At 46.9% G+C, this 26,803-nt stretch overlaps 2 protein-coding genes across 5 annotated transcripts in view; one reads left to right on the forward strand and one right to left on the reverse strand.

The window, feature by feature from the left end:
* BFAR (bifunctional apoptosis regulator) overlaps nt 1-16,759 on the forward strand; it is a 40,484-nt gene extending 23,725 nt beyond the window's left edge. Inside the window, exons 6-9 of one of the 4 annotated variants that reach the window (XR_014254735.1) lie at nt 2,526-2,699; nt 4,193-4,395; nt 9,664-9,851; nt 10,219-16,758. Coding sequence is in view for 3 of the 4 variants with exons in the window: in XM_082429692.1 (XP_082285818.1) it covers nt 2,526-2,699; nt 4,193-4,395; nt 6,071-6,263 (570 nt within the window). In the remaining variant the exon portion in view is untranslated. Of the gene's footprint in view, nt 1-2,525; nt 2,700-4,192; nt 4,396-6,070; nt 7,370-9,663 lie in introns of those variants that run through there. The other 3 variants (XM_082429693.1, XM_082429692.1, XM_082429694.1) reach the window with 3 other exon arrangements.
* On the reverse strand, nt 8,897-22,336 carry PLA2G10 (phospholipase A2 group X). The gene is made up of 4 exons (XM_082429716.1): nt 22,160-22,336; nt 18,637-18,787; nt 16,788-16,894; nt 8,897-9,096 (listed from the first exon to the last, which is right to left on the reverse strand). Exons 1-4 carry the CDS (start codon nt 22,236-22,238, stop codon nt 8,954-8,956), a joined length of 480 nt encoding a protein of 159 aa, XP_082285842.1. The 5' UTR covers nt 22,239-22,336; the 3' UTR covers nt 8,897-8,953.
* Between the last annotated feature and the right edge of the window lie 4,467 nt (nt 22,337-26,803).

Genomic DNA, 26,803 nt, shown 5'->3' on the forward strand with positions numbered 1-26,803 from the left:
TCCCGTTTCTCCACACCCTCTCCAGCATTTGTTATCTGTGGTGCTTTTGGTGATGGCTTTTCTGACAGGTGTGAGGTTTTGATTTGCATTTCTCTGATAATTAGTGATGCTGAGCATCTTTTCATGGGCCTATTGGCCATCTCACTGTCTTCTTTGGAAAAATGTCTGTGCAGGTCTTCTGAATTTTTTAAATTGGGTTGTTTGTTGGTTGTCATGTCTCTTAAGTCTCTTTCAGTCTATAGATTCTCCCTTCCTCTTGTCATTACCCTGCATTTATTTGTTGAAGAAACCAGATAATTTTCTCCTGTAGTTTTCTGACGTTTTGTACTTTGCCAGTTGTCTCTCTGTGGTGTCACCTAACAGGTCCCTTCTTCCCCTGCATATCCTATAATCCAGGAGTTGGGACTAGAGGCTTACTTTGGTTTAGGTTTGGTGTTTTGGCAAGGCTGCTTTATAGGTGCGGTATTTTCTTCCATCAAGAGGCTCATAATGTCCCATGATCATTGATTGTTTAGATCCATTAGTTCATTAAGGGTTGCCAAATGGTGATACTGTAACTCTCTCATTTCTTTTTCACCTTGTTCACTGAAATACATCTTTAATGAAAAGGAAATCTTCTGTCAACAACCATTTTGATTATCCTAAGTACAGTTTATACCAGAAGGGCAGGTTAAATGCTTGATCTTCTCTGTTTACTTACCAGTTTCAGAATTTGCTTCCCTGTTGTCCTCCAAACATGACCAATTTCTTTCTTTAGGATTATTAATAACTGAGGATTTTGACATTCTTGATGTATTTGAATACGTTTCAGTAGTTATTCTAATTGATGCTCCAACTGTCCCATCTTTTTTGAGTAGGAGTCTCCTCAAATTATTCTCTGAGTCCATTTTTTAAATTTAACTTTTGAATTGAGGTACAGCGTACTTGCTAATGAGTCCTTTTAACATGATTTATTAGTCTTTGATAGTTTCCGTTCTCACACGGCAAGATGTTCAAGTTACTCTTGCACCTTTCCTGCCCCAGACCTGGAATCAGCCATTTCACAAGTTGGACCTCTTAAAAATTTTTTTTAAATATAGAAAATGTTAGGTACATACAAAAATAGAGGGAAGAGAGTACTCATACCCAGCTTCAGCGAGCATCGACTCGTGGTCACCCCTAATGCATCTGTACCCCTCCACCCTCTCCCCACACCCCCAGTCCTGGAATTATATTAAAGCATATCCACACATCATATTATTTCACCCCTAAATACTTTAGTGTGAAGCTCTAAAGAGAAGGACTTTCTTCTTAAATGTAACCGTTATCACACTTTAAAATTTTTATTGGTAAGCCACTGATAGCATCAAATAAGTTGAATATGTTTTAACAGTTTTGTTGAGCTATAATTGACATACACATATTTAAAGTGTACAATTTGCTAAGTTCTGACATATGTACACACCTGTGAAACCGTCACCACAATCAAGAGAGTGAACATATACATCACTCCCAAAAGCTTCTTCCCGCCCCTTTGTAAGCCCTCCTTCCCATCCCTCCCCTTTTCAATGAGTGTACAGTGGTATCTCACTGGCTTAATTTGCATTTCTCTAAGGATTAGTAATAATGAGCATCTTTTCATGTGCTTATTTGCCATCCTTCTACCTTCTTTGGTGAAGTGTCCATTCACATCTTTTGCCCATTTTACTTGATGCTTAGTAGCATCAAGTAAGTTGAATCATTTTTAAGTTTCTTTTATAATCAGGAAAAATATAAATGTACATTCATTATAGCAAAATTTACGGAAGTGAAGAAAATGAAAATAAATTGACCCTAATCCCACCTGAGATTCAGACATGGGTAACATTGCGTTTTGCTCTGTTTTCTTCTAGACAATTTTCTGAGTGTACTTAAAACCGCTGTTTTATTTTTGTATTCATTCCGCAAACATGTACTGACATCTCTTGGGAGCCAGGTGGTCCTTTAGGAAAGGGATCTCAGTCCTGAACCAGGCAGGCCCTGCTGTCACGGCACTGACACCGTGGAGGTGGTTGGCTACACATCTTAGATCTTTTCTTCACCTAACGCTGTAACGTGAGCATCATCCAACACTCCTGCTATACATTCCTCCATGGCTGTATGAATTCTGGGCTAAATATCTACTGTAACTTCAGGACTGAGGTCACAGATTTCACTTTTTCTCTATTATGCACAATGCAAACACTAAGTATTTTGTGCATGAGGCCTTCTGATTTTTTTTATTAAGTGGTGCCCACTGATTACTTTCCCGAAAGGTTGTGTTCTTCTAAATGTGCCTAGGAGCTTGCTTCTCATCCCCCTATCCCTCCCCACCCATGGAGAGAGACTGGATCTTTCTATAATGTAGCCTAACAGATGGATTATCTGGCCTCTTCTTCCCATTCATTCATTCATTCATTACCAGTGCAAACCACGTGGAGGAGGGCGTGAGACTGCGGAAGGAGCGTGGGTGGGGAGCGGGCGGCTATGGTTGTAATGAGTCCCTGCACCCGCCTCATCCTCTGCAGGCCGTGAACCCAGGCAGGTCCCTGTTCCTGCTGTACGCCCTCAAGAGCTCCCCGAGACTCTGTCTGCTGTACCTCTACCTGTTTGACTACACAGACACCTTCCTGCCCTTCATCCATACCATCTGCCCTCTGCAAGAAGACAGCTCCGGGGAGGACATCATCACCAAGCTTCTGGTGGGTCTGGAGAGGGCCTTGAGTGGCTTCATGCCACCATTCCTCAGCGTGGGATGGAATTGGAGACATGGCTGGCGCCTGTCAGGGAAGAGGAAACAACATGAGCCTTCATTTGAATTTTGCAAGGAGAGCCCCTACGAAAGAAAATACAGCAGGAGCTTCCCCACTCCCAGAAGCCTGTTTTGTTTCCTGCATTGCATAGCAAGAGGGGTTACCCTCTGGACTTGAAATATTTAGGGGAAAAAAACCCAGCTTTGCTTCTGTTATAAAAGAAGATAGCATAGGTCCAGATTGCCCAAGGGTTAGCTCTGTGGGCCTTCCAGCCTGGTAATCTGTCTCTTAACAGGATCCCCAAAGGATGATTATTTGTCCTACCACAAGGCAGGGTTAGTATCCATCCTGTTGGCCTCAGAATAGTAAGCCGTCATCCAGCTCACTGATGGGAGTCATCACGTCAGCTGGCCACAGGGCCTTTGGCAGGGATAGTTACCCACCACGGCTCTGATGGATTCCTTCAGAATTGTCAGTGGATCCCATTGACTCAGGGTGATTGGGTCTAATTGGTCATCGGAGGGTGATGTCCTTTACATTGGTACTTTTGGGGCAGTCCCTCTGATGCGTTTATATCGAAAGTCACATGGATATAGGAATCATCGCATATGATGTTGAAACAGAATTCCTAAATCTCCAAAGACCCTTTTCGAAACACTTGAATCAAGTGCCTACCTAACTGACCTCAGCCTTGGGTGTAGCTTTAAGCCTGCAGGTTAGCCCCTTTGCGCAGTGTTTCTCTAATTACCCAGTTTTCAGCTGTTCCCTGCCCTTGCTGGACTGGGAGCACAGAGACCCCCTGACCGTTCTGTTTTAAAAAGCCCCAGCAACCCCTGCCATCAGGCTGACTTTCTTCTTGGGATGCTCAGTGTCTGCTCCATTGTACACAGTCTCGCTTGGCTTTCATTAGCCTCTGGATGCCTATGAGTTGTTTAAATACTCTTGTTACAGATTGCCTGCTAATTCTGTAATGAAAGTTTTTCGTTTTCCCAAAATTACTTTTTAAAAGTATATGTTTAATTTTCCCACGACCTGTTACATTCTCCCACAGAGGAGCTGTTGACTTGGCATTGTCTGAGCCGTCCTTGCAGTGGTGAGGAAATCGGAAAGCTGGTTAATTTTATTCATTTCAGCCTCATTATGAATAATGCTTAGATTACTCATGCTTAGATTTTTTACTTCTGAGCTTCCACAATTATATAACAAGCATCTCAGTTCAGCCTCTTTGGTAACATTTATCCAGTGTAAGATTAATTATTACAAGGTGAGTTTATGGATGGAAATCTCATTTTAGATTGTTGCATATGTGTGTATGTGTATCTATGTTTTAATAAATGTAAAATTCACTGGGATAACCACAGTATTTTGTGTAAAAGTCAATCCTTATGATTTTTTGTGTCCATTTTTATGTAGTTTTATTTACTTGCGTGTTATTTTTAAAGGATCTTAGAGAGCCCACATGGAAGCAGTGGAGAGAATTCCTTGTCAAGTACTCCTTCCTTCCATACCAGCTGATTGCTGAATTTGCTTGGGACTGGCTGGAGGTCCATTACTGGACGTCACGGTTTCTCATCGTCAGTGCCATGTTACTCTCAGTTCTGGAATTATTCTCCTTTTGGAGGATCTGGTCAAGAAGTGAACTGAAGTAAGTGTGTTTTTATGTAGGAGATGGTTGGAGCAACAGAGACTGGGAAAGAAATACCAAGTGGAGGAGAAGTCCTCTGTGGAGTGTTGTTCAGACTCGAGAAGACGCCCCGGGCTCTGGTTTAGAAATACTGCTTAAGCAGCAAACAGGAAAATGCCTTTGTGTTGGGGGTGGGGTGGCTCTCGTGGCGCTCACTGTTAAAGTGCGTCCCATGTGCCTTCTCCCCATGTGATACACCAGGTAATTCCTGGGGTCGGGGGGTGCGTGAAGGGGTTTAATAACTGAGGAATAAACAAGTGAGAAGAAGAGGGTGCTGTATGGAAAGCAGCAGTGTGGCAGAGCATAAAGAGATCTGATGAGGAATTCTGTAGGCGTGAGTTCTAATCCTGCACTGCCACCAGCTGGGACAGTGATAATTTCTCTGGATTAATGCATAAAATGAGAGAGTTGGACTAGACAGTCACTGAGTCAAGTGACTCTTGGTTGTAAGTGAGAGAAACCAACCTAAATTGGCTTTCCTACCAAGGGAGATGCCCAGTGAAGGCTTCCTGCATGGCTGGACCCAGAGACCCGAATGCTGTCATCAGGGCCACCCTCTCCCTCTCCCTCTGTCTCTCTCTCTCTCTCTCCTTCTCTCTCTCCCTCTCTCTCCCTCTCCCTCTCTCTCCCTCTCCCTCTCTCCCTCTCCCTCCCCCTCCCCCTCTCCCCCCCCTCCCCCCTCTCTCTCTCTTACAGCTCTGCTCTGTTCAGCCTCAACAGCATCTTTGTTTGGGGGCCCTTGACCACTCTGGGTGTCGATCTGAGCAGCTTAGCAGCCCTGGAGGAAAGAGAGCACTTCTGAGGCTTGTGAAAGCCTGAGGCTCACATGCCTTTGCTCTGATTGGCCCAGCCTGGGTCACAGCCTCCCCCTGCCACCCCGAACCCATCACAAGTGCAGGGGTTTGTGGGCTCCCCGTGTCCAGATGCAGGTGTGCACTCACAGCCGATGCCCCAACCAGACCACATGGAAGAGAATAGGGGAGGGAGACACCTTAAAGGGAAACTCAAAAGGTGCTTCCAGAAGACAGGGTATGGCTGCTGGGCAGGCAGAAGTAACGCATCAGCACACCAGCATCCTTTCGGCCTGAAACAGCCCATGACGTGAAGGGGTCTTGGCCTCATCCATCAGGAGCAGCCTTATAAATAGTTCTGAGAACCTGACAAGAATCTCCCTCATTTATTTCAATTCAGTGAACTCACTTATTCAGGCACAGTTGATTGAGCCCCTACTCTGCCCCTGGTTCTCTGCTGGACACCACAGATCTTTTGGTAAAGAGGACAGTTTATACTCTGAAAGCCTGCAGCCTAGCAGAGAAAATATTATGTTAAATATGTACAAGAGCGACCCAGCGAAGAAGCGGGTGGAGTTGGGACTGTGCTGAGAGGCCTCACCTGTGGGACCAGGTGTGGGGACTGGGCGACAGTGCCCTGCGGAGGCACCCCCTAGGCTGCGTCCTGGGAGTTGAAGGTGGAGTGGTCAGGGAAGGTATGTCTGGGGCACTGGGGACAGGAAACAAGGTCTCTGCAGCACTGGCAGCCAGGCCGCGTCAGGGAAAGGCCCAGGGTCTGAGCGCCCCGGCGCTGTCAGAAACGCCATCACTGTTCTGCCTCTCAAACGCTTCTCTTCCTTTTTCAGGACTGTGCCTCAGAGGATGTGGAGCCACTTTTGGAAAGTATCAACACAGGGGCTTTTTGTGGCAATGTTCTGGCCCCTCATCCCTCAATTTGTTTGCAACTGTCTGTTTTACTGGGCCCTGTACTTTAACCCAATTATTAACATTGATCTCGTGGTTAAGGAGGTCCGACGGCTGGAAACCCAGGTGTTGTGACTGACGCTGCCCAGGCTCTCAGGGACTCTTCCAGCCTCCCTGCCAGCCAAGCTCTGATGCTTAAGTGCGGCGAGGGGGACGGGGAGCGGACATCCTATTCTCTGCCCCTAGTGAACAAGGTGCTGCTTTGTCTGTCAAAGGCTACGGCCAGGTCTTCTCCCCCTGCCTGTGGCAGCAGGGACTGGCGCCCCAGCGCTTGGCCGACAAAGCCGCCGCGCCTCCCACCCAGCCACCTTCCTCGTGGGGTCTTGGGAGGCCCAGTCCACGACACCTGGCAGGGACCCAGGGTTCTCAGAGGACATGGAGTGGGTCTCAGTCCCGCTTGCGCTAATAACCTCAGTGACTGACACAAGGCTCCCAGGGCAAGTTGGAGCCCTGAGACTGAGCCCAGGGCCAGGCCTGTCCTCTAAGTTAAGTTTAGGAGAACAGGAAAAGATTTCGTCATAGGCATGGCAGTTGCACATAAAAAACACAGAGGAAAAACCAAACTCCGGTTGACGATTCTGTCTTATGTAAGAGTTGCTAGAAGGTTTCAGAGTTAAACCTCTGAAAGGATTCAGTTCAAGATCAGAATGATGGTGGTTAGACTTGCCATCACTGTTTTCTACTTGTAATCATTGAAAGTTTGGATCTCTTTTTCTGGGGCAATTGAGTGGGATGTCAGGCAGTTAATGGAGAGTAATTCACATCAGGCCGAGCTGCTTCAGTGCTACTTAAAATTGTTGTTTTGGGGTTTACTTTGTTTTGTTTTTAAGAATTTAATTTGTAAAATCCAGGCTAGTCCGTTTGTTTAAGGAAACATTTTGTACATTGACCTCCCACTGTACACTCTGTTCTGATGTATAAAACAAGTATAATTACACCAAGTGCTGTAATTGTAAATATGAAATGAACTGTGGCCTTTGATTCCCTTCCAGTGTGACAGTAGCAGGTGTGAAAGGCAGTCAACCTGAAGACTGGCCCTGCAGAGATAAGCTTGCATCCAAAATGTTTTTTTGTGACTCCATGAACCATTCATTAACCCTTTGTATCTTTGAAGATTTCACTCAAACTTTGCTTCTGAAAGTTTGAAGAAGTTACTTGAAATAAAAATAAAGATTCTTTTATACAGGTAAAACTTCTATGTAGAGAAAAATAAACTGTTTAGGAAGCATGAAGAAAATCTGCATTGCTCAGTACGACCTACTGGTCACACTGAAGTCCCCCAGCCTGACATGGACATGGAGCCGAGGAGCCACGGAAGGTTTCTTAAGTGAAAGGAGGGAGAATGTTTTCTCTCCCCCTGTGTCTGCTCATCAGGCCCTGAGGCTGCCTGACTTTACCTGCTTAACCCTCGTGACCTGCCAGAGACACTGATAGCCCAGCCGATCTGCAGTACCTGCATGTCCCTGGCCTCATGCCTCACAGGGTTGGTTACTCTTCTCCTTTTCAGATGAAGCGATGGAGGCTGGGTGGCACTGGTGGAGCTGGGCCCAGGCCAGACTCCCGGTCCAGCACTCCCCACCCGCCCCCCTTGGCCTCCCCACCACACCGCAAATCATGCTTCAAAGATGAGTAATACCCACACGTGCTCTGGGGAGGATCGCAAAGCAGTCTTGGCAGAGAACAAACAGGCTGGGCTGGGCTCTCCCTCCTTATCGCCTGCAGGAGGGACAGGCATATCAGAGCCAGGGCCACCGGCTGCCTCTCTGCCCTCAGACCCTCTTGGCTTGGTGTGTCAAAATGGGGAGTCTACTTAAAATATTCAGACCCTTTAATGCAAGAATTCCATTTCTGCAAATCTCAGTTAAGGAATAATAAAAAGGAGGGGGGGCAAAGATCTATTCACAAGCATCCTCATCACATCAGTAATTGATAAAAATAGGAAATATCACCAACGTCCAAAAGGTAGCAGTCTGTAAAATAGTATCTAATGCAGCTGGAAATGTATCTAATACCTTTGGAAATGAAGTTTCCAAAGATTTTTTTTTAAAGACATGGAGAAATGGAAAAAAGCTTATGAAAATCATACAGTATAGAGTCTCGATTACATTTTTAACACATTATAGACAAGACCGATGGGCAGCACACTAAGATAATAAAAGTGGTTACTGTGGACTGTGAGTATTGGAGTGGGGTGTTTTCTCCTTTATATATTTCTCAATTTTCCTTTTTTTTTTCTTTTTTTTAGCAATCAATGCATAGGTACTACTTTTGTAATCAGGAAATAAATTTTAACTGCTAAAGGTGGAGTGGGATAGGGCAGAAGACTCGAGCTAACAACTGCTAGACTTGAACTTCACAAGGTTGGGCATCATGTGGCCATTTTGTTTATTGCTTCAGCCCAGAATCGAAAGCAAGGCCAAGCTCATGGTAGGTGTTTGCTCACTTTTGACTGCCTGCCATCCGGAGCAGGTTAGAAGATAAGGCTCAGCTCTTTTCATAAAGGTTGAACCTCAGATGGTACCAAACCCAATACAGTCATAAATACAGTTGTGGTTTTATGAAATAGGCATGGGACTTTTGACATTAATCAAGCTGGAAACGAAACTGGCTCCAGCCCCAAGTTCCGGAACAGGAGTGAAAGCAAACACAAGGGTTTCAGCTTTAACAATTGGCCCCAGCTTCCTCCTGCAAAGAACTGAATAAGGCTGTTGATCTGCAAAAAGTTTTATTTCCTTGTGCAAAAAAGACATTTCAAGTCAGGCTAGTCAGTCACACTTGGGTGAGTCCTTCCCACACAAGAAACGGGGGTAAAGGAGGTACTTGAAGGTGTACTCAGTGTTGGCTAAACAGTAAGCAATCTCCCGGTCACACTTGCACATGAGTTCTTGGCATTTGTCCTCCACTGGTCCTGGAAGAAGTGGGAAAACTGAGGTTAGAGCAGGGACTTGCAGAGACTTGAAGATAAATGCAAGGGAAGCCAGTAAAGCTGGGGACAAGGAAGGGCATAAATTGTATCTGGGTGACACTTTGATAGTTCACCACGTGATTTCTCTTGTCATAACTCCCAAGGGAGGTGATGTTCAGCCCATTTTACAGAAAAGGAAATTGAAGTTGTCAGGGGAGTGTTTTCAGAGAGGAAGTCCAAAGTCCATATGCCCCTTTAGCTTCTCTTCTGCATCAGTATTACACTAGTGCATTTAAGGATCCATTTAGATAAGCAGTAGGTGCCTGGGAACCATCCAGGCTTTTTTTTTTTTTTTTTTTGGAATGCCTTCTCTGCTAGTTCCTAGCTGTGTGGTCTTACCCAAACTTTCTGAGCCAAGTCCTCATGTAGATGGGGGCACTATCCACTTTGCAGGTTTATTGGGAAGCATGGGTGAGAAAGCCTATGTAAAGTGCCCGGCAGGGGCTTGGCCCTACGCGTGTACTCCATCAATGTTGGTTCTACCTGCATTTCTCCGCCTTTTCTCTCCAGGTCTCTTTCAGATGCTCCTTCAAGAAAACAGTTTGTTCCCACAGCCAACATAATACTCAATGGTGAAAAGCTAAAAGACTTCCCTCTGAAATCTGGAACATGACAAGGATGCCCACTCTTGCCACTTCTATTCAACATAGTATTGGAAGTCCTAGCCACAGCAATCAGACAAGAAAAAGAAATAAAAGGTATCCAAATTGGAAAAGAAGAGGTAAAATGTCATTATATGCACATGACATGATACTGTATAAGTAAATAGTTTGTTTTAGATAACAATCGTATATTCCATCTCTTCCTTCCATCCTGGGCCTACCTTATACAGAGACGCAAAGGTTGCCACCCAAAGATAAAACTCCTTCTGCCTTGGGAATTCCACTGCTAGAGAGTCATTCCTTTGGGTTGGAAAGATTTTGTGATCTTCAAGTTGTATCTTATTAATCTAGAAGGTATAACAGCTATGGATATGTCATCTGCCTTTGACTGTGGGTTTTTAATTATCCACAAAATGGGGGGAAAAAAACCACCCACTATTAAATCTTTCCCAATTTCTTCCAGAGGCACAGTGAAGCATGAACTTTGGAGGGAGCCAGCTCGGCCATGGATATAGTTCCTTTGGACACATCACTTCATCCTTCCCAGGCTGTTTCCACAGGGGCCACATGAGGATACTAAAAGTACCTACTTCTAAGGGCTGTTGGGAGAATGAAAAGGGACCAAGTCAGTAAAATGCAGGGCATACAGCAGGTGCTTATGAGCTGCAGCTGACCTCCTTAAGCTGTCAGCTAATCTTTAAAGATCCCCTCTTAAAATGCACAAGTTCCATGGAGATCCTAGCAAGGTGAAGCATGAGACTCAGAAAATTCATCAGCTTCTCTCAGGGCAACACTCGGAGAGCTTGGCAGCACCAGGAGGGGACAGAGTGATGAGTGGGGGAGGGGTGGGGAATGTCAAGCAGGAGGCAGGGGACCCGGGACCCTCTGTAATGAGCTGAGTTGATTAAAGGTGTTTATCTGCATGACTGCACACAGGGTTTCCCAAAGTCAGACCCATGGCAGCTTCAACATGCTAGCTTTAAATCCCCTTTATTTCTAACAGTAAGTCAATTATTAAATAAATTTTGATTTAATTATATTAAACGGTATTAAATTGCATTAAATAAATTCTATCACTGACATAAATGGAAAACCAAAATCTTATACCACAAATATAAGAAACTGACTAAAAAACAAAGAAAGCAAAAACAACAACAAAAACCAATGAAGATAAAGTCCTACTATAAAAGTCTAGTTAAATGCTGTTGCCCACCTGAAAGCTGTGAGCCCCCAAATTGGAGTGTCTTGGTTTAAAAAAAGAGGGAGATTAGCAAGTGTAGGAGAGGTTTACCCTCTCTAGCAGTCAGACTATCGTGCAATTGATACTTCCTCCTTGCCTAACTGGAAAAATTAACAAAGGACTGAAAGGGAAAATCTTTCTCCCTTAAATTCATTTATTAAGCTTCCCAGGGACTTACTTCCCTGGTGGTCCAGTGAGTAAGACACTAGGCTCCCAATGCAGGGGGCCCGGGTTTGATCCCTGGTCAGGGAACTAAGATCGCAAGCCACGCGGCACTGCGCAGCCCAGAAAAAAAAAACTGCTTTGGTTATAATTCAGTAAATGGATAACAACAGAAAAAGTCAGGATGATGGGAGCTGGCGTTAACCGTGCAGTTATGCAGAGCCAGGCACTGGGCAAAGGGCTGGCTCTATGGTCCCCGTCTCACCCAGTCCTCTCAGGGCAGTGCCATTGGCACCCCAACCTTACAGAGGAAATATCCAGGAAGGGGTGTGGGGACTGGGCCCCAACTCAGCTCTGCCCGGCCCCAGGCCTCCTGGCTTGACTGCAGGAAGGGAGTAGGGTGTCAACTCGGGGCACTCGCCCACCCTTACAAATTCAAGTTTGTAACAGAGGATTGTTTAATAGAGCTTTTTTTTAAATTTTTATTTTATATTGGAGTATAGTTGATTTAGTTAGTTTAGTTAGTTAGTTGATTTTGTTAGTTTCAGGTGTACAGCAAGTGACTCAGTTATACATATATCTATTCTTTTAATAGAGTTTTAATGACATGGGAGACAGCTTATACTTAAGAGGAAAATAAGGGGTACAAAACACACTGCTATGTTTTTTATGTATTATGCACTCAAAAAAGACAAAACAACACCACCACCACCAGAAGGTTAATCAAATGGATGTCTGGGTAGTGTCAATGGGAGTTTTATTTCCCACCAAACTTTTACATTTTGTAATTTGAAACTCTTCTACTTTGAGCCATACGGTGCTTTCATTGTGGAAAAAGCGATCTCAATTAACCAAATTTGAAGGGCAGCTATTTCAAAGTTTAGTTTACATTATTTGCTAGACTTAAAATATCTATACCACTCAGGGCTGAAAGGAGGTGGCCTGTGGGGACTTTGGTGGCCTTGCTCCTCCCTAATCTCTACCAGGTCTCCCTTTAGCCCCTCCCCAGCCTCTACAATAAACACCATTTACATTTTTTAAATGCTCTTGCCGAGTAAATACCCCTCCAGGACAAGTTCTCTAACCCCCTTTCAGGCTGCCCTCCAGTCCTTTCTACATATAAATTCTAAGGGCACCTCAGATACACCATTTGACCCAACAGTCCTAGGACTCCATGCTACAAAACCCTCTCACAAGTGCACAAAGACTTAGGGACAGCCATGGTCTCTGCAAAATAAAGTGCATTCGTGTCACTGGCCATTCTCTGTTGGGCCCCCCGGGGGCATTTGGCGGTGTCCGGAGACATCTTTGGTTGTCATGTGGGGGATGGGGGGTGCTACTGGCATCTGGTTGGTAGAGGCCAGGGACGCCGCTAAACTCTACAATGCCCAGGACGGCCCCCTCACCGGAGAACTGTCCAGCCCCAAATGTCCAAAGTGTCAAGGTGGAGACACTCTGCCATAGGTGATTGTCTGGCTTTAAAAGAATGAGGCTGACCTAGATGATCCAAGATGTCCAAGACACTGTATTAAGTGAAAAGAATATACGTAGTGTGATCTGATCTTTGTTATTGTTTGTTTGTTTACACATGCACAAATCTGGAGGAAAAGATGCCAAACTTAACAGAAGTTAGTTAACTCTGGTGGATGGAGTGTAACTTGCTACATTACAGTGTTTCTGGAATGTTTTAATTTTTCACAACAAAATTGGATTAGGTTTGAATCAGAAAAAGCATGTGGATGAATGGATGGACAGATAGATAGACAGATAGATACAAATAATATGTAAAAATTGGTAAATGAACCAGCTGGTGCAGGAGCCAGCCCTTCTGCCTGTAAAATTTCCATGGGCCGCTGCACAACAGAGACACGCACACCCTTGGAGCAACGTGACCTGGTGGGGTAGGGACTTCTGAGGAAAGAGCCATTGAAGCTCCAGGGTTGCAACCGGAGGACAGCTGTCTAAGGACAGGGTGACTCGCATGAACACTCCAGCCAGTTCCCCTTCCCTCCCCCATCCACGAGCAAGTCCCCCAGCTCCACCTTCCAGCCAAACATGTCCAGAAGACCCCCTTCCACCACCTCCACTGCCACCACCTGCCCAAGCCACCTCTCACCCAGATCCCTGGGACAGCTTCATACAGGTGCCTGGCTTCCACCCTTGTTCCCTCCAGCATATGTTCCATGCAGCAGCCAAAAATGCAGTACGGTTAAAATGCAGATCAGATCATGTCCCTCCTCTGCTCAAAACCCTCCCTGGCTCTCCATCTCCCTCAGAGGAAAGCCTCCAACGTCCTGGGGGATCTGGCCCTCATCATTCTATTATCACCTACTACTCTCTCCCTGGGTGACTCTGCTCCAGCCTCACCCTCCTCCTTGTGCTCCTGAAACCACCCAGACATTCATCCCTACCTCAGGGCCTTTGCACTGGCTGTTCCCACCACCTCTTCTCACGGCTCCTTCATTCCCCAAGTCTCTGCTTCAATGCCATCTTGTCAGTGAGACTTTCTCTGACCCCTGAGCATTCTGGGGTGAGGATACATTTTTACTGAGGCAAAATTCCCATAACAAAATTTACCACTTTAAAGTGACAAGTCAGTGGTATTTAGTACATTCACAATGTTCTGCCACCATCCCCTCTATCTAGTTCCAAAACATTTTTATCAGCCCAAAAGAAACCCCATATTTATTGTCACTCCCCAATTCCACTCTCCGAAGTCCCTGGTAACCACAAATATGTCTTCTGTCGTCTGTGGATTTGCCTAGTCTGGATAGTTCATATACATGGAATCATACAATGGGTGACCTTCTGTGTCTGGCTTTTTTTTTTACTGAGCTTCATGTTTTCAAGGTTCATCTATGTTGTAGTTTGTATAATACTTCACTGCTTTCTCTTCCGACACAGCACTTGTAAAAGCAATTGGCACGGACGCTATTTACTGCTCTCCTCTTTTTAGACCACAGAGCCTTGCTTCTCTGTTTTGCCCAAAACCTAGCAGGGAGCCTGGCACAGAGTAGATTCTCAATAATAATTTTTGGGAGAATAAAGAAAAGCCATACATTGTTTCTGATTCTTATACAAACCCAGCATCAGAGTTTTATTATTCCCATTTTATAGATGAGGAAAGTGAGGCTCAGAGGGATTTAGTAACTTGTCCAAGGCCACAGAGCTGACCCAATGCCTATGCCTCCTTTGTGCTCCCACCCTTTTCCCTGAGCAAGAAAGATCCTTTCAAAAGCAAGGCTGGGTCTCACTGCCCATGACCTCAGGAGCCCAACAGCTTCATGTTATTCAAGAATAATAAAAACTGAAGAGGAAACCTAGCTCCCAAGGGTTAAGTTTAAAATAAAGGCCTGCCAGTAAATATTATTATATGCTTAACATTTAAAAAAAATATATTTGTCAGGCCCATAAATGGAAAATGGGCCACACCTGTAATTAAGCAAACAACTATGTTCAGAATGTCTCCAAACAGAATAAGACTATCTTTAGCAAAAAAAAAAAAATGCATAATAGATATTTTGGTTCTCTTCGTTTGGTTCAGGGGGGGCAGCTCTGTAAACAGTCACAGACTCCACCAGCAGACACAGCAATAAATATTTTACAAACATCATTTTTACATGGTTAGGGGCAAGCAGAACATGCAGATTGAAGGAAGAAGAGAAAGGTCTTTAACACATTTCCCATTCAAGGCCCACTTCTCCTCTCCACCCACAGTGGAAGGGGGCAGTCTGGGGACAGGGAATATGCCCAGAAGTGGGCTTATCACCACCATGTTAAGCAAGTCACTTCTTTTCCTGGGCTTCATTTTCCCCAATTCTAAGTGAGAGGGTTGGATGAGATGATGTCTGGGGCATTTTCAGTCCTTGATGTTATGTCTCCATATTAATTCAGTTTTGCTCTGTGCCAACTCCTAATTCAGACTCAGAAGATACAGCTGAGAATCCATGCATATCTAAGAACATCCTTCTACGTAACCCTTAGGATAGCCTCCTTCCCTCTAGAGGAGAACAAGTCTGCAGAAGCTGGGGTTTTAGTGGAGAATCACACCAGATCCTCAGTTCTCTCAGGTGGAGGTAGTTGGGGGTCAGAGAGAGGTTCAGATAAGGATGAGGGATGGAGAAGAGGGTAGGGAAGAAAGTAACAACTTCCATCCAATTTGGTTATCACGTTATAAACCTTTTTTCATCTTTGCAACACCCATCTTCCAGGTAAGGAAACAGGCTCAGAGACATCACTGATCTAAGGGCCAAGTGATTTTCAACAAGAGTACCAAGACTGGGCTTCCCTGGTGGCGCAGTGGTTAAGAATCTGCCTGCCAATGCAGGGGACACGGGTTCAAGCCCTGGCCCAGGAAGATCCCACATGCTGCAGAGCAACTAAGCCCGTGCGCCACAACTACTGAGCCTGCGCTCTAGAGCCCGTGCACCTAGAGCCTGTGCTCTGCAACAAGAGAAGCCACTGCAATGAGAAGCCTGCGCACCACAACGAAGAGTAGCCCCTGCTCGCCGCAACTAGAGAAAGCCCACGTGCAGCAACAGAGACCCAACGCAGCCATAAATAAGTTAATTAATTAATTAATTAATTTTAAAAATGATATGGAGCGAGTTAACAATAGTTTAAAAAAAAAGAAGTGGCCGGTCATGTAAAATGTACAGTGATATCAGATTACATTACAAATATCCTCATTAGATACACGCTGCTTGTGGTTAAAGATAGATGATAGATAGACAGATAGATAAACAGATAGATAGATAAAGAAGAATTTTTTTAAGGCCAGAATTAAATTTAGGAATAGAACGGTTTTTGAATAACATTATAAGCCAGAAACCTACTCTCTTGGTTAAAAAGGACGAGCAAGTGACCCAGGGATGTTTTAGCTAACGTAACACTGAACTGAGACTTTCTCCTAATTTCACAAAATTAGAAGGATTAAAAGAAAATTGAAAGAGAAATTACTTTCTCTTGAGGGGTTCAGGGTTACACAGAACTTTCTTCTTGTCCTTCCCCAAATCCTGTGCTCAGTGAAATAGTGCCTGGTCATCTTCACCGGAGGTTCTGTGTTGGGTCATTTCTTCACCAGACATTTAATGACATCTACTAGGCATGAAGCACAGTGACACTGTCACTTCATCCTTACAATAGGCTGGCTTGATTTCCGCCCCCAGTTTACCAATGAGGAAACTGAGGCCCTGAGAGATCAGGGCTTGGCAACGTCACAGAATCTGAATCATGGACTAAGCTGTTGACCAGAGGCCAGGGTTTGCAAACTCAGATGTCCCCTGGGGCAGGCAGTGCTAACGAGCGAAGCAAAGGGGATACATCAGACCCAGGTGTACTCTTCATTTTGACAAATAAATGGGCTCACCCTTCCCATTTTTCTTGAAGCATTCAGCCTTTTGACCTACCTTCTGTTTTCCTGGGTCTGATAGAAATATTCCTTTTCCATAACAAAATCAACAGCACAGGAGAAATGAACTATAGTAATTGACACTTGGCCTCAATGTCAGGCAGACAATAGGGCATGGTGGAGACTGGGGCAGATGGGGAGAGATGGGCCCTGCCTATACTTGGAAGTCCCTCTATGCTCCAGCCAGTGGTTGCTACTGGGTCTGATGCTGGGAACTCACCACACAGGATGTGCTGATTGACACACTGCCAGGAATAGCGCCCCATCTTGGGACTGCAGCCAGCATCCTCGGCACGTTTGTAGCAGCAGTCGTGGGAATGACAGCACCTGTGGGTGGCAGACAGGCAGACCGGCAGGTGGGTGAAGGCAGGGATGCTCTCTTGGCCATCCTCCAGGACTACGGGCGAGTGAGGACCCACAGGGGGACAGCATCTCCTGGTCCAAGCCTTCTCCCTGAGAATCCCCATCCTGGGAAATAATTCCACCAACCCCAGTGTGTCCTGCGCTGCCTCCATCCCTCTGCCACACTCGAGCCTGGCCCCTGCCTGCCTCACTCTCTGAGTCTTCGAGCTCCGGCCACAGTGGTCTCTTCTCTGTTCCTGGAGCAAGCCACACCCTCCCCACCTCCTGACTTTGCCCACACTCTGCCCCCTGCCTGGGAGAACTTCATGCCCACTCTTCCTGCTCTAGGTCTCAGCCCAAGTACCCACCCCCGCCCCCAGGATGCCATCCAGATCCCACATCTCCCCAGACTCTGACAGTCTCCTGATCACACCCTCTCCTAAGCCCAGGTTCCTTCCCTCCGGGCAGGTTTATGACGAGACCCTAATTAGGGAGAAGACTGACTAGCAGCTGTCCTCCCTGACCAGACCTCTGTGAGGGCGGGGCCCTTTCTGTCCTGCTCCCCACAATGTCACCGGTGTCCAGCCTGCCACGTAAGAGCACCTCGAAAGCAATAGTAATCATAATAATAACATACAAATTCCCTGAGAAACACCCACCAATGTCTGTAAACTCGTCCATCATGCAATCATCCACTGCTCTTGCTTCCATCCAGCCAGCAGCCCCACCCTGCGCTGAGCCCTCAGTAGGGTCTGGCAGGGAGAGGTCAGCCAGATTCCACTCTGCCCTCAAGGAGCTCCCAGTCTGGCAGGGAGAGGCAGACAAGCCACCAGATGCCACGTGTGTGGCGAGAAGTGCTGGGATGTGGGGTAAGGAGAGGGGCTTCTGGGAGCCAGAGAAGTGCCAGGCCCAGCTGGGCTGCAGGGAAGGCTTCCTAGAAGAGGTGAGGCCTGGGCTGCACCTGGAAAGATGTGCAGGAACTAGACAACCAGAGTGTGGGAGGGAGGGCAGGGCCCACGGCAGGAGCCTCCAAGGGGCGAGGCTGGATAAAGACGTGTCAGTGACAGCTACATCCTCCGAGCTCCGGAAGAGACAGTCACATTCCACGCCCCCACCCCTCACCAGCACTAAGTGGAAATGGTGAGTGTCTGTGTCTCTTTAAGCCTCAGGGACCTCATCTGTAAAACGAGGATCACCATCATACCTGCCTGTGGCCCTGAGGGCAAATGAGAGGAAGTCGTGGCAAGATCCAAGTCCACAGCCTCGCACAGAACAGGCCCTTCTCACACAGCAGCAGAGGGCAGTGATCGGGGGTGTGAATCTAGCCAGGCTGCCTGGGTTCAAATCCCAGGCCCCACCCCTCACTCTCTATGTGGCCCCAGGCAAGTTGATCTCTCTGCCTCACTTTCCTTATCTCTGAAATGGGGTTTTGTGAGGACTCAAAGGGGTTCTCTGAACAGTTCTGATGCATAATAAGTCTGATCAATGATGTGCAATTTTTTTCAGCTAACATAATCAATCACTCCATGGCCAGACTGGGGGGCAGCTGGCACCACAGTTTGGCCTCATTGGCCGTGTTGCCCAGGAGGCCCTCTGCCTGCAAGTAGTATCACGTGCTGGGATCTTCCTAGTCCAAACCCCAACCTCGTTTTTAGGTATTTCCTCATAGGAGATATTTCCTTAATGACCCCAGGGGGTGGGATCTTCTGGCCCCAGCGTGCACTCACCAGTCAATGGCATCCCTGGGCTGGCCATGGCCACCCAGGCCACAATAGCAGCCGTAGTTCATGTAGGCCATGGCGGTGCGGGTGCCAGCACAGTGCACAGTCCCTGCCAGTTCTATGAGCCCACGTCGGTGCACATGTGACCTCTGGGAAGCTGGGGTGGGTAGGGGGAGACAAAGGTTAGAGGCTGCAGGTGGGGGTTGCCCTGGCCCTGGGGAAGGGCACCAGCCTGAAAAGGGCCTGGATGACTATCTCAGTTTGAATCCTGCTTCTTATTCCTAGCTGTGTGACCTTGGACAGCTCAACCTCTCTATGCCTTGGTTTCCTCATTTGTAAAACAGGGGAATAAAGGGATCTCACTCCCAAGAACGGAATGAGATCATGCATGTAAAGCACCCGGCACACAATGAGCTCTAACTATTGTTATCAATATCTTCAAGGCAGCCATGAAGGAGAAAACAGGTCACAGAGCCACAGCATCTGAAAAAACTCACACCTCTGGGCCTTTGCACAGGCTGTTCCCTCTTCCTGGAATGCCCTGATTCCCAATCCTTTGCCCTTATCAACTCCAGACAGAGTCAGATTGCAAGTCGTGCATCAAATGTCTGTCCAGTTGCCTGTGCTGGGCACTGGACATCAGAAATAAGCTGAACAGAGTCCCTGCCATCAAGGCGGGCTCCTCTGCAGGGGCTTCCCTCTCCCTGGGTCTCCACTGCCCCCACCCCTGCCCTCCAGACTCTGGCTCAGGGCCCTCTGCATCTCTCTTTTTTTTTTTTTTTTTTTTTGCATCTCTTATTTTCACTGCCCGGCACAGCTTCCTCCCACACGGGGAGGCCCTGTGGCCACATCCCAGCCATTTTTCTGGATCCCCCATGTGGCTGTGACACATGGCAGTACATAGCTGGTGCGACAGGAACCCCTGCATCTCACATGGAAGAAAGAGGAGGCCCAGGTGGAAAGGACAACCCTAAAGTCACACAGCCCACAAGAACCTGACCTGACTGGGGGCTTCTGACTCCCAATCCAGTGCTCCTTCCTCCTTGCCCAATAGCAGCAGGGGAGGGAGCCCTGCCAGGGTGACAGAGCTTAGGGGCATCAAGGGGTCCACTGCTCGGGGTAAGGGACCTCCAAACCTGCTGTGAGCTGGGCATCAGAGAATCCCAGAGCCACTCCTTCTTCTGGTGAGGGCCATGAGTCCACTCTGGCGTTTAGTCAAAAAACACAATCAGAGCCACAGTGAGGAGATGCTATCACTGGGGCCTCGCCCTGCACCGGGCACTGTGCTCCGCAATTTACAGGCGACATCTGTTGTCAACTTCCTTGTCTCGTGGGTGGCTATTCTCCCATTTACAGATGGGGAGACTGAGGCTACGAGAAGCAAAAGGACCCATCCCAGGTCTTAGAGCTGGTGAGCTGCTGAGCAGAAACTCGTGCCCAGGCTGGCCTGATTCCTGGGAGCCCGCTCTCTGCCCACTGCTCCAGGACTGAGGATCCAGAGGAGATTTTTGCATTGCCTTTAATCATCATGTCTTTTTATCTAGAACAAGAATTTATCATGCTGACTTTTTTGAAGAGTCCAAACCAAAATTCAATTTTTTTTTTTTTTTTTGGCTGTGCCACGTGGCTTGTGGGATCTTGGTTCCCCGACCAGGGATAAAACTGGTGCCCCCAGCAGTGGAAACTCGGAGTCCTAACCACTGGACCACCAGAGAATTCCCTCAATTTTGTCTTTTTCTCAGTGGGAAAAGGAGCATATTCATGTAGGGGACTGGAGATAAGTTAAATAGAAACAAAATGTAAAAACGAGTTTAGAGTTAAAAGCTTTGCCTTCCTCTCTGGATGGCCCGTCCTCGCTCTCACAGGACTTCCTGAGCGCTGCTCCCAGTTGCCCACACCTCTGCCTGAAACCTCCCCAGGCTCCCGTCCCCCTCCAGGTAAAGCTCAGGGTCCTCACTGATCAGGGGCCCTGCAGGAGCTGACCCTCCCCTCGCTCCAGCGCCCTCTCTCAACGTGCCCCACATGGACCCCACTCATCATGTCCTGTTCCTCCAGTTAAACTGCCTGTCACATACACCCCGCGCTGCAAATGCCCTCACCCCATCCTCACCCAGCTCACCCATCACCTCCTTCTAGAATCTGCTTCACCCCCATGTGACCACAGGGGCCCTTGTCACGCTGTGCCACTGTCTGCTCATGGGCGTGACCCTTCAGCCTGGACAGATCTCTGCCGCAGGCAGCCTCGGATCCCCTGGCATGCAGTGGGTTTTCAGAAAAGCTTCCTTGACCCCTGGATCCACCAAGCCCCATGGAACACTCCCAGTGTAAGCACATCTGGGGACTTCCCTGGCGGTCCAGTGGTTAAGACTCTGCGCTGCCATTGCAGGGGCGTGGGTTCCATCCCTGGTCAGGGAACTAAGATCCTGCGTGCCACGTGGCACAGCCAAAAATAAATAAAATAGAATAAAAACTTGAAAAAAAAAAAAGCACATCTGACAGGACCCCAGTTCCAAACGCACACCCCAAAGCTGTCCCCAGAGGTCCCCCCACCCTGACCTGACCCCCACTCTGGATCTCAGGGTCCTGGACTCAGCCCTAGGGAGAACCAGGCATGGGTGGACGCCCAGCACTCGATGTGTAACCAAGGCAAACACTCCCTCCGTGCCAGCTTAGGTGGGGCAGGTCATTCTGGGGGCTGTTTGCTGTGTCTGCCCACAACAGCCTCTGCTGGGAGTGCCAAGGCTGTCCAGGCTTCCTGTGGGCCTGAGGGTGTGTGTGTGTTTGTGTGTGTGTGCTTCTCTCTGTATGTGTGTCCATAAGGGGCTGTCTCGGTATCCCTGAGTGCGGGTGTGTGGGTGTGTGCGTTTCCCTCGGGGTGTCTTTGCCTGTGTCTGTGTATGAGCCTGTCCGTGAGCCCAGCACCTGAATGCCCAGATGAGGCTGGGGGTGTTCTGTGCTTGTGTGTCTCTGTGCTTGTGGTGTCCACATATGTCCCTGTGGGTAATATGCCAAGGGGACCTAGCCAAGGGTGACGTCCAGGGGTGGTTGAGAAGGGGACATTGCGTTCTTCCCCAACCCCAGGTAGGGCTGGGCCCCTTCTTCTCTTGCTCCTTTCAGCCTCTTGTGTCCCCCTGGTGGTCCTACTGCAGACCCCAGGGATAGGCGGAGTGAAGGCTCAGTTCACAGGACACCAGGCCAGGTGGATGGGGAGGTCTGGTCACTGGAGAGGGTGCCAGTGAGTGGAGAGGTTTTGGGGGAGAGCACTGAGGCCCTGGGTAAGCACTGGGCTAGTTCTGGGTCCCTGGAAGCAGTGAAGGAGGGGGCTGTAGGGGAGGGCGGGGGTGGGGGACAGGGCTCCCAGGAAGCTGGGAAGCAACGTGTGGGCGCGCCACAGAAAGGAGGGCTGGGGGTTGTAGGGCTCCTGGGTCCCCCGGGAAGGCTGGGGAGGCAGGGCTCCTGGCACCCTGGGGAGGACTGGAGGAGCCCCGGGAACTCCTGGGTCCTTGGAGGGGGCCCATCCCTCACTCACCTGAGCTGAGCCCGAGTCCGGGTCCCAGTAGCAGCAGCAGCGACAGCCCTACTGGCGGGCACAAAGGCAGTGGACCCATCGGAGGGCGGCAGGAGTGGGGCGGTCTGGCGGGCCAGTGTAGTCACCGAGCCGGCCGAACCCCCTCCCCGACGCCCCGCGCGGCCCCGCCCCCGGTCTCACTCTCTCGCGGGCCGGGCGGAGCCGCCAGGGGCGGCACGTGGGGCGGTGCTGGGAGGCCGTCGGGACCTCTGCATCTTGATCACCGAAAGGGGGCCGGGCCCGCGGGGGCGAATCCGGCCCCGGGATGTATCGGATTGGGGATTGCGGAGAATTACGGAGGAAAGGAGTTGAGCACAGGTCGGGTCGCGGAGTAAATGCGAGGTACTCGGTATTATCATTACCTGCGGGCAGCTCCCAGCGCTCACCTGGGCGTCCGACGGGAGGAGACTTGGGGGAGAGGGAGGGACTGGAACGCTCTTTAAAACTTTAAATGTGGGAAGCCTGGCGTCCCTGATTCCCCTGAAACCAGCTCTCCCGAGGGGGGCAAAGACTTGCTCAACGTCACCGAGTGAGTTCTGGTAAAAGACAGCGCAACAGGGGTGGGAAAGGGGAGTGAAGCTGCAGCTGCGTCTGAGCAAGCCCCCCACTCCACTCCCTCCCCTCCTCAGGCCCTTCATCTGGTCGAGGGCAACAAGGCCTCTGAGGGACCTTGTGAGGCCGGGAAGAGGTACACAGCAGGTGCTCAGTATCAAAAAGAGATGACAGTCGTGGCACACATCTGTCCCCCTTTCTCCCTGGTGCTACCCTACCCAATTAGTCATAACTACTTCTGAGAGTGGAACCCTAGACCCCTCCCCATCCCCACTGCCAAGCCCTCCTAAAGATACTGGCACCTAAGGTGACGTCACATCTCACCTGCTACTGTGTGCTGAGGGCATCAGGTGCATGATCTTATCACAACCTCAGACCCCTGGTGTCCCCATTTTCACAGGAAGAAACTGAGGCTCAGAGAAGCTAAGAACCAAGAAGCAGGGGAACCCAGACTCAAATTCATTTCTACATGGTGCCAAACCCCTGTCTGCCTCCTATGAAAACCTGCGGCATCAGGGCATCCGTGTGCCACACTCTGAGGTTACTCTCTCCCCACGGGAGTGAGCTCCTCAAGGCAAGACCTAGGTCTCTCCTCTTGAACACCCAGCACTGGCTTGCCTGGCACAAAACAGGTATCCAATTAAGGCTTGTCCAAACAGATTATGGGTTTCAGACTCTCCAAAACATGGGGTAAAAACCATTTTCTTTCTTCTGAAGGTCTCCATGGGCAACAGGGGATAAAATATCCCACATAAATCTAGGGAGAAAGACTTTTTTTTTATGAATCAGAAAAGCAATTTAGTGTCAATAATGTATTAATCCGGGGACTTCCCTAGTGGCACAGTGATTAAGAATCCTCCTGCCAATGCAGGGGACACGGGTTCGATCCCTGGTCTGGGAAGATCCCACATGCCACAGAGCAACTAAGCCCATGCGCCACAAATACTGAGCCTGTGCTCTAGAGCCCGTGAGCCACAGCTACTGAGCCTGCGTGCCACAACTACTGAAGCCTGCGTGCCTAGAGCCCGTGCTCCGCAACAAGAGAAGCCACCGCAATGAGAAGCCCGCGCACCGCAACGGAGAGTAGACCCCACTCGCCACAGCTAGAGAAAGCCCGTGCGCAGCAACGCAGACCCAAAACAGCTGAAAATAAGTACATTTTTTTAAAATGTGTTAATCTGGTTGATGAAGAGTCCATACCTCGCACTGCCCTCCTTCAAATGCGAAGATGCTGCTGTGTCTGTCTCACCTCTGCAAAGCTTTGTGCCTGAGATCCTCTTCTGGTTTAGGGAGAAAGACTTTTGCTTTCAGGGAGTTCCCAATCACTATGCATGGAGGAAAACTCATTTATATTGATGGGTCCATTATAATTAAGAAGTCAGGAAATCTGTTCTCAATATTGGAACTTTTGTACCCCAAACTACTGCTTTAACTGGTTATCCTCAATCATCCGCAAAGCTCATTTATGCAGAATAATTTGTTCCCAAATATGTTAAATAATTGGAGCATTGAGACCATCACCAAATATACTAATGACCTACTCTCTCCTTAATTAACATATTTAAAATAACCTAAATTATAAGTCTGGTCCAGAGGTGCCTCCGTTGAATGTGCTGAGAGATGAGGGGAAATAACACAATGTGAATGGAGCCAAATAATCTCACTTCCTAAAGGTGAGTTAAGCATATCAGTTAACTGTGTCCTAGTGTTGGTCTCAGTCTAACTACATCTTCAGTTTTCATCCTGGTCTATGACAAAAGGTTGCTACAATGTTTGGTGAGTAAAATGATTTCTTCTAGGTGATCGAAGTGGGCGCTCTTCTATGATTAGAAGATAAAATAACTCTATACATACAGTGGAGCATGTGAATCTATGCACATGCTCCAGCTTTTGAGACCACAAATAATAGAGCAGTGAATCCTGATACAGACCAGCACACCCTCTAACCCAGCAACCCATTTCTAGGAATAGCTCTAAGAAAATAAACTCCTCAGACAAGATTTATACACAAAGTTGTTCCTTAACAAAGAGCACAAACCTAGAAACAACCTAAATATACAACAATTAAAACGTAGTTAAATTATGAGATTTTCATATGGTAGAATATGCATTCATTCTAATATAGAGTGTTTTTGAAGAATATTTAATGGTCATTTTAAAATACTTTAAAAGCAGAAATTTACAGTATAATACTGCCTTTATACTTACAGATCATACAACAGAGAGAGAGCCATATATAAACATATCTATATGCATATACCCACTACACATGCTTACATGGGGCTGTCTCTGGAACAAGCAGAAGAGTGAAGAAGAAAAATCTGGAAAATGAATGAAGCATATTGAAATGGTTACTGGTTATCTTCTGTTGGTGGAATTGCATGATTCTTATTTTTATCTTGTATCTTTATTTTCAAAATTTCTATGAGAACCTAAACTCTTGTGATTCAGAGAAAAAAATTAAAATTAAAACAAAATCAGATTAATAAACTGTAATTCAAGAAAGCTTGTCTATTGAAAAATTATCTTGATATTATTCTGAAAACTCAGAGACACAGATATAAGAATAAAGATACCCATCCGTTTTGGGTTTCTGTTTTGCAGTTTTTGAAAAAACTTTGTATCCCTGTGGTTACCAGGGGCTGCAGGGAAGAAGAGGGGAGCTGTTGTTTAATGAGTACAGAGTAAAAAACTATGCATTTACCTCTTGATTCAGGAATCCCATTCTAAGAATCTATCACAAAAATATACTGGCAAAAAAATGAAATGGCATATGCTCAAGGCTATTCATTTTAACAGTTTTATAACAGCAAAGTAATGGAAAAAACATAAATGCCTATCAATAGGGGAATAAATAGGGTACAACCTTACAATTTTAATAAGTTTTCATCAGAAACAGTACAGTTTCTTAATTGAAGTAGGGTTAATATACAATATTATGTAAGTTACAGGTGTATAATATAGTGATTCACAATTTTTAAAGGTTATACTTTATTTATAGTTATTATAAAATATTGGCTATAGTCTCCATATTGTACAATATATACTTGTAGATTATTTTATACATAATAGTTTGTACCTCTTAATCCCCTATCCCTATATTGCCCCTCCCTCCTTCCCTCTCCCCACTGGTAACCACCAGTTTGTTCTCCATATCTGTGAGTCTGTTTCTTTTTTGTTATATTCACTAGTTTGTTGTATTTTTTAGATTCCACATATAAGCGATATCATACAGATCCTGAATAGCCAAAACAATCTTGAGAAACAAGAACAGAGCTGAAGGAATTATGCTCCCTGACTTCAGACTATGCTTCAAAGCTACAGTAATCAAAACAGTATGGTACTGGCACAAAAATAGACACATAGATCAATGGAACAGAATAGAGAGCCCAGAAATAAACCCATGCATTCATGGTCAATTAATCTACAACAAAGGAGGCAAGAATATGCAATGGAGAAAAGATAGTCTCTTTAATAAATGGTGCTCTGGAAAACTGTACAGATACCTGTAAAGGAATGAAATTAGAGCATTCTCTAAGACCATATACAAAAATAAACTCAAAATGGATTAAATACCTAAATTAAAACTGAAAACCATAAACCTCCAGAGGAAAACACAGGCAGAACACTCTTTGACATAAATCGTAGCAATATTCTTTTGGATTTGTCTCCTAAAGCAATAAGGAGCAATAAGGAAATAAAACCAAAAATAAGCAAATGGGACCTAATTAAACTTAAAAGCTTTTGCACAGCAAAGGAAACCATAAACAAAACAAAATGACAACATACTGAGTGGGAGAAAATATTTGCAAATTATATGACCAATAAGGGGCTAATATTCAACATATGTAAACAGCTCATACAACTCAACATCAAAAAACAAACAAACTGATTTTAAAATAGGCAGAAGAAATGGATAGACATGTTTCCAAAGAGGAAATGCAGATGGCCAACAGGCACATGAAAATATGCTCAACATTGCTAATCATCAGGGAATGCAAATCAAAACTGCAATGAGATATCACCTCACACCTGTCAGAACGGCTATCATCA

This window comes from Balaenoptera physalus (assembly GCF_965194825.1).
Source record: "Balaenoptera physalus genome assembly, chromosome: 16".
Lineage (NCBI taxonomy): Eukaryota > Metazoa > Chordata > Mammalia > Artiodactyla > Balaenopteridae > Balaenoptera > Balaenoptera physalus.

Bases quoted from the DNA above. Each gene is read 5' to 3' on its own strand.
- PLA2G10 (XM_082429716.1), bottom strand. From the start codon at position 22,238: ATGGGTCCACTGCCTTTGTGCCCGCCAGTAGGGCTGTCGCTGCTGCTG. The intron at 18,788-22,159 runs GTGAGTGAGGGA...TACCCACCCCAG, and splicing joins CGGACTCGGGCTCAGCTCAG to CTTCCCAGAGGTCACATGTG. The intron at 9,097-16,787 runs GTGAGTTCCCAG...CACTTCTTCCAG, and splicing joins CAATCAGCACATCCTGTGTG to GACCAGTGGAGGACAAATGC.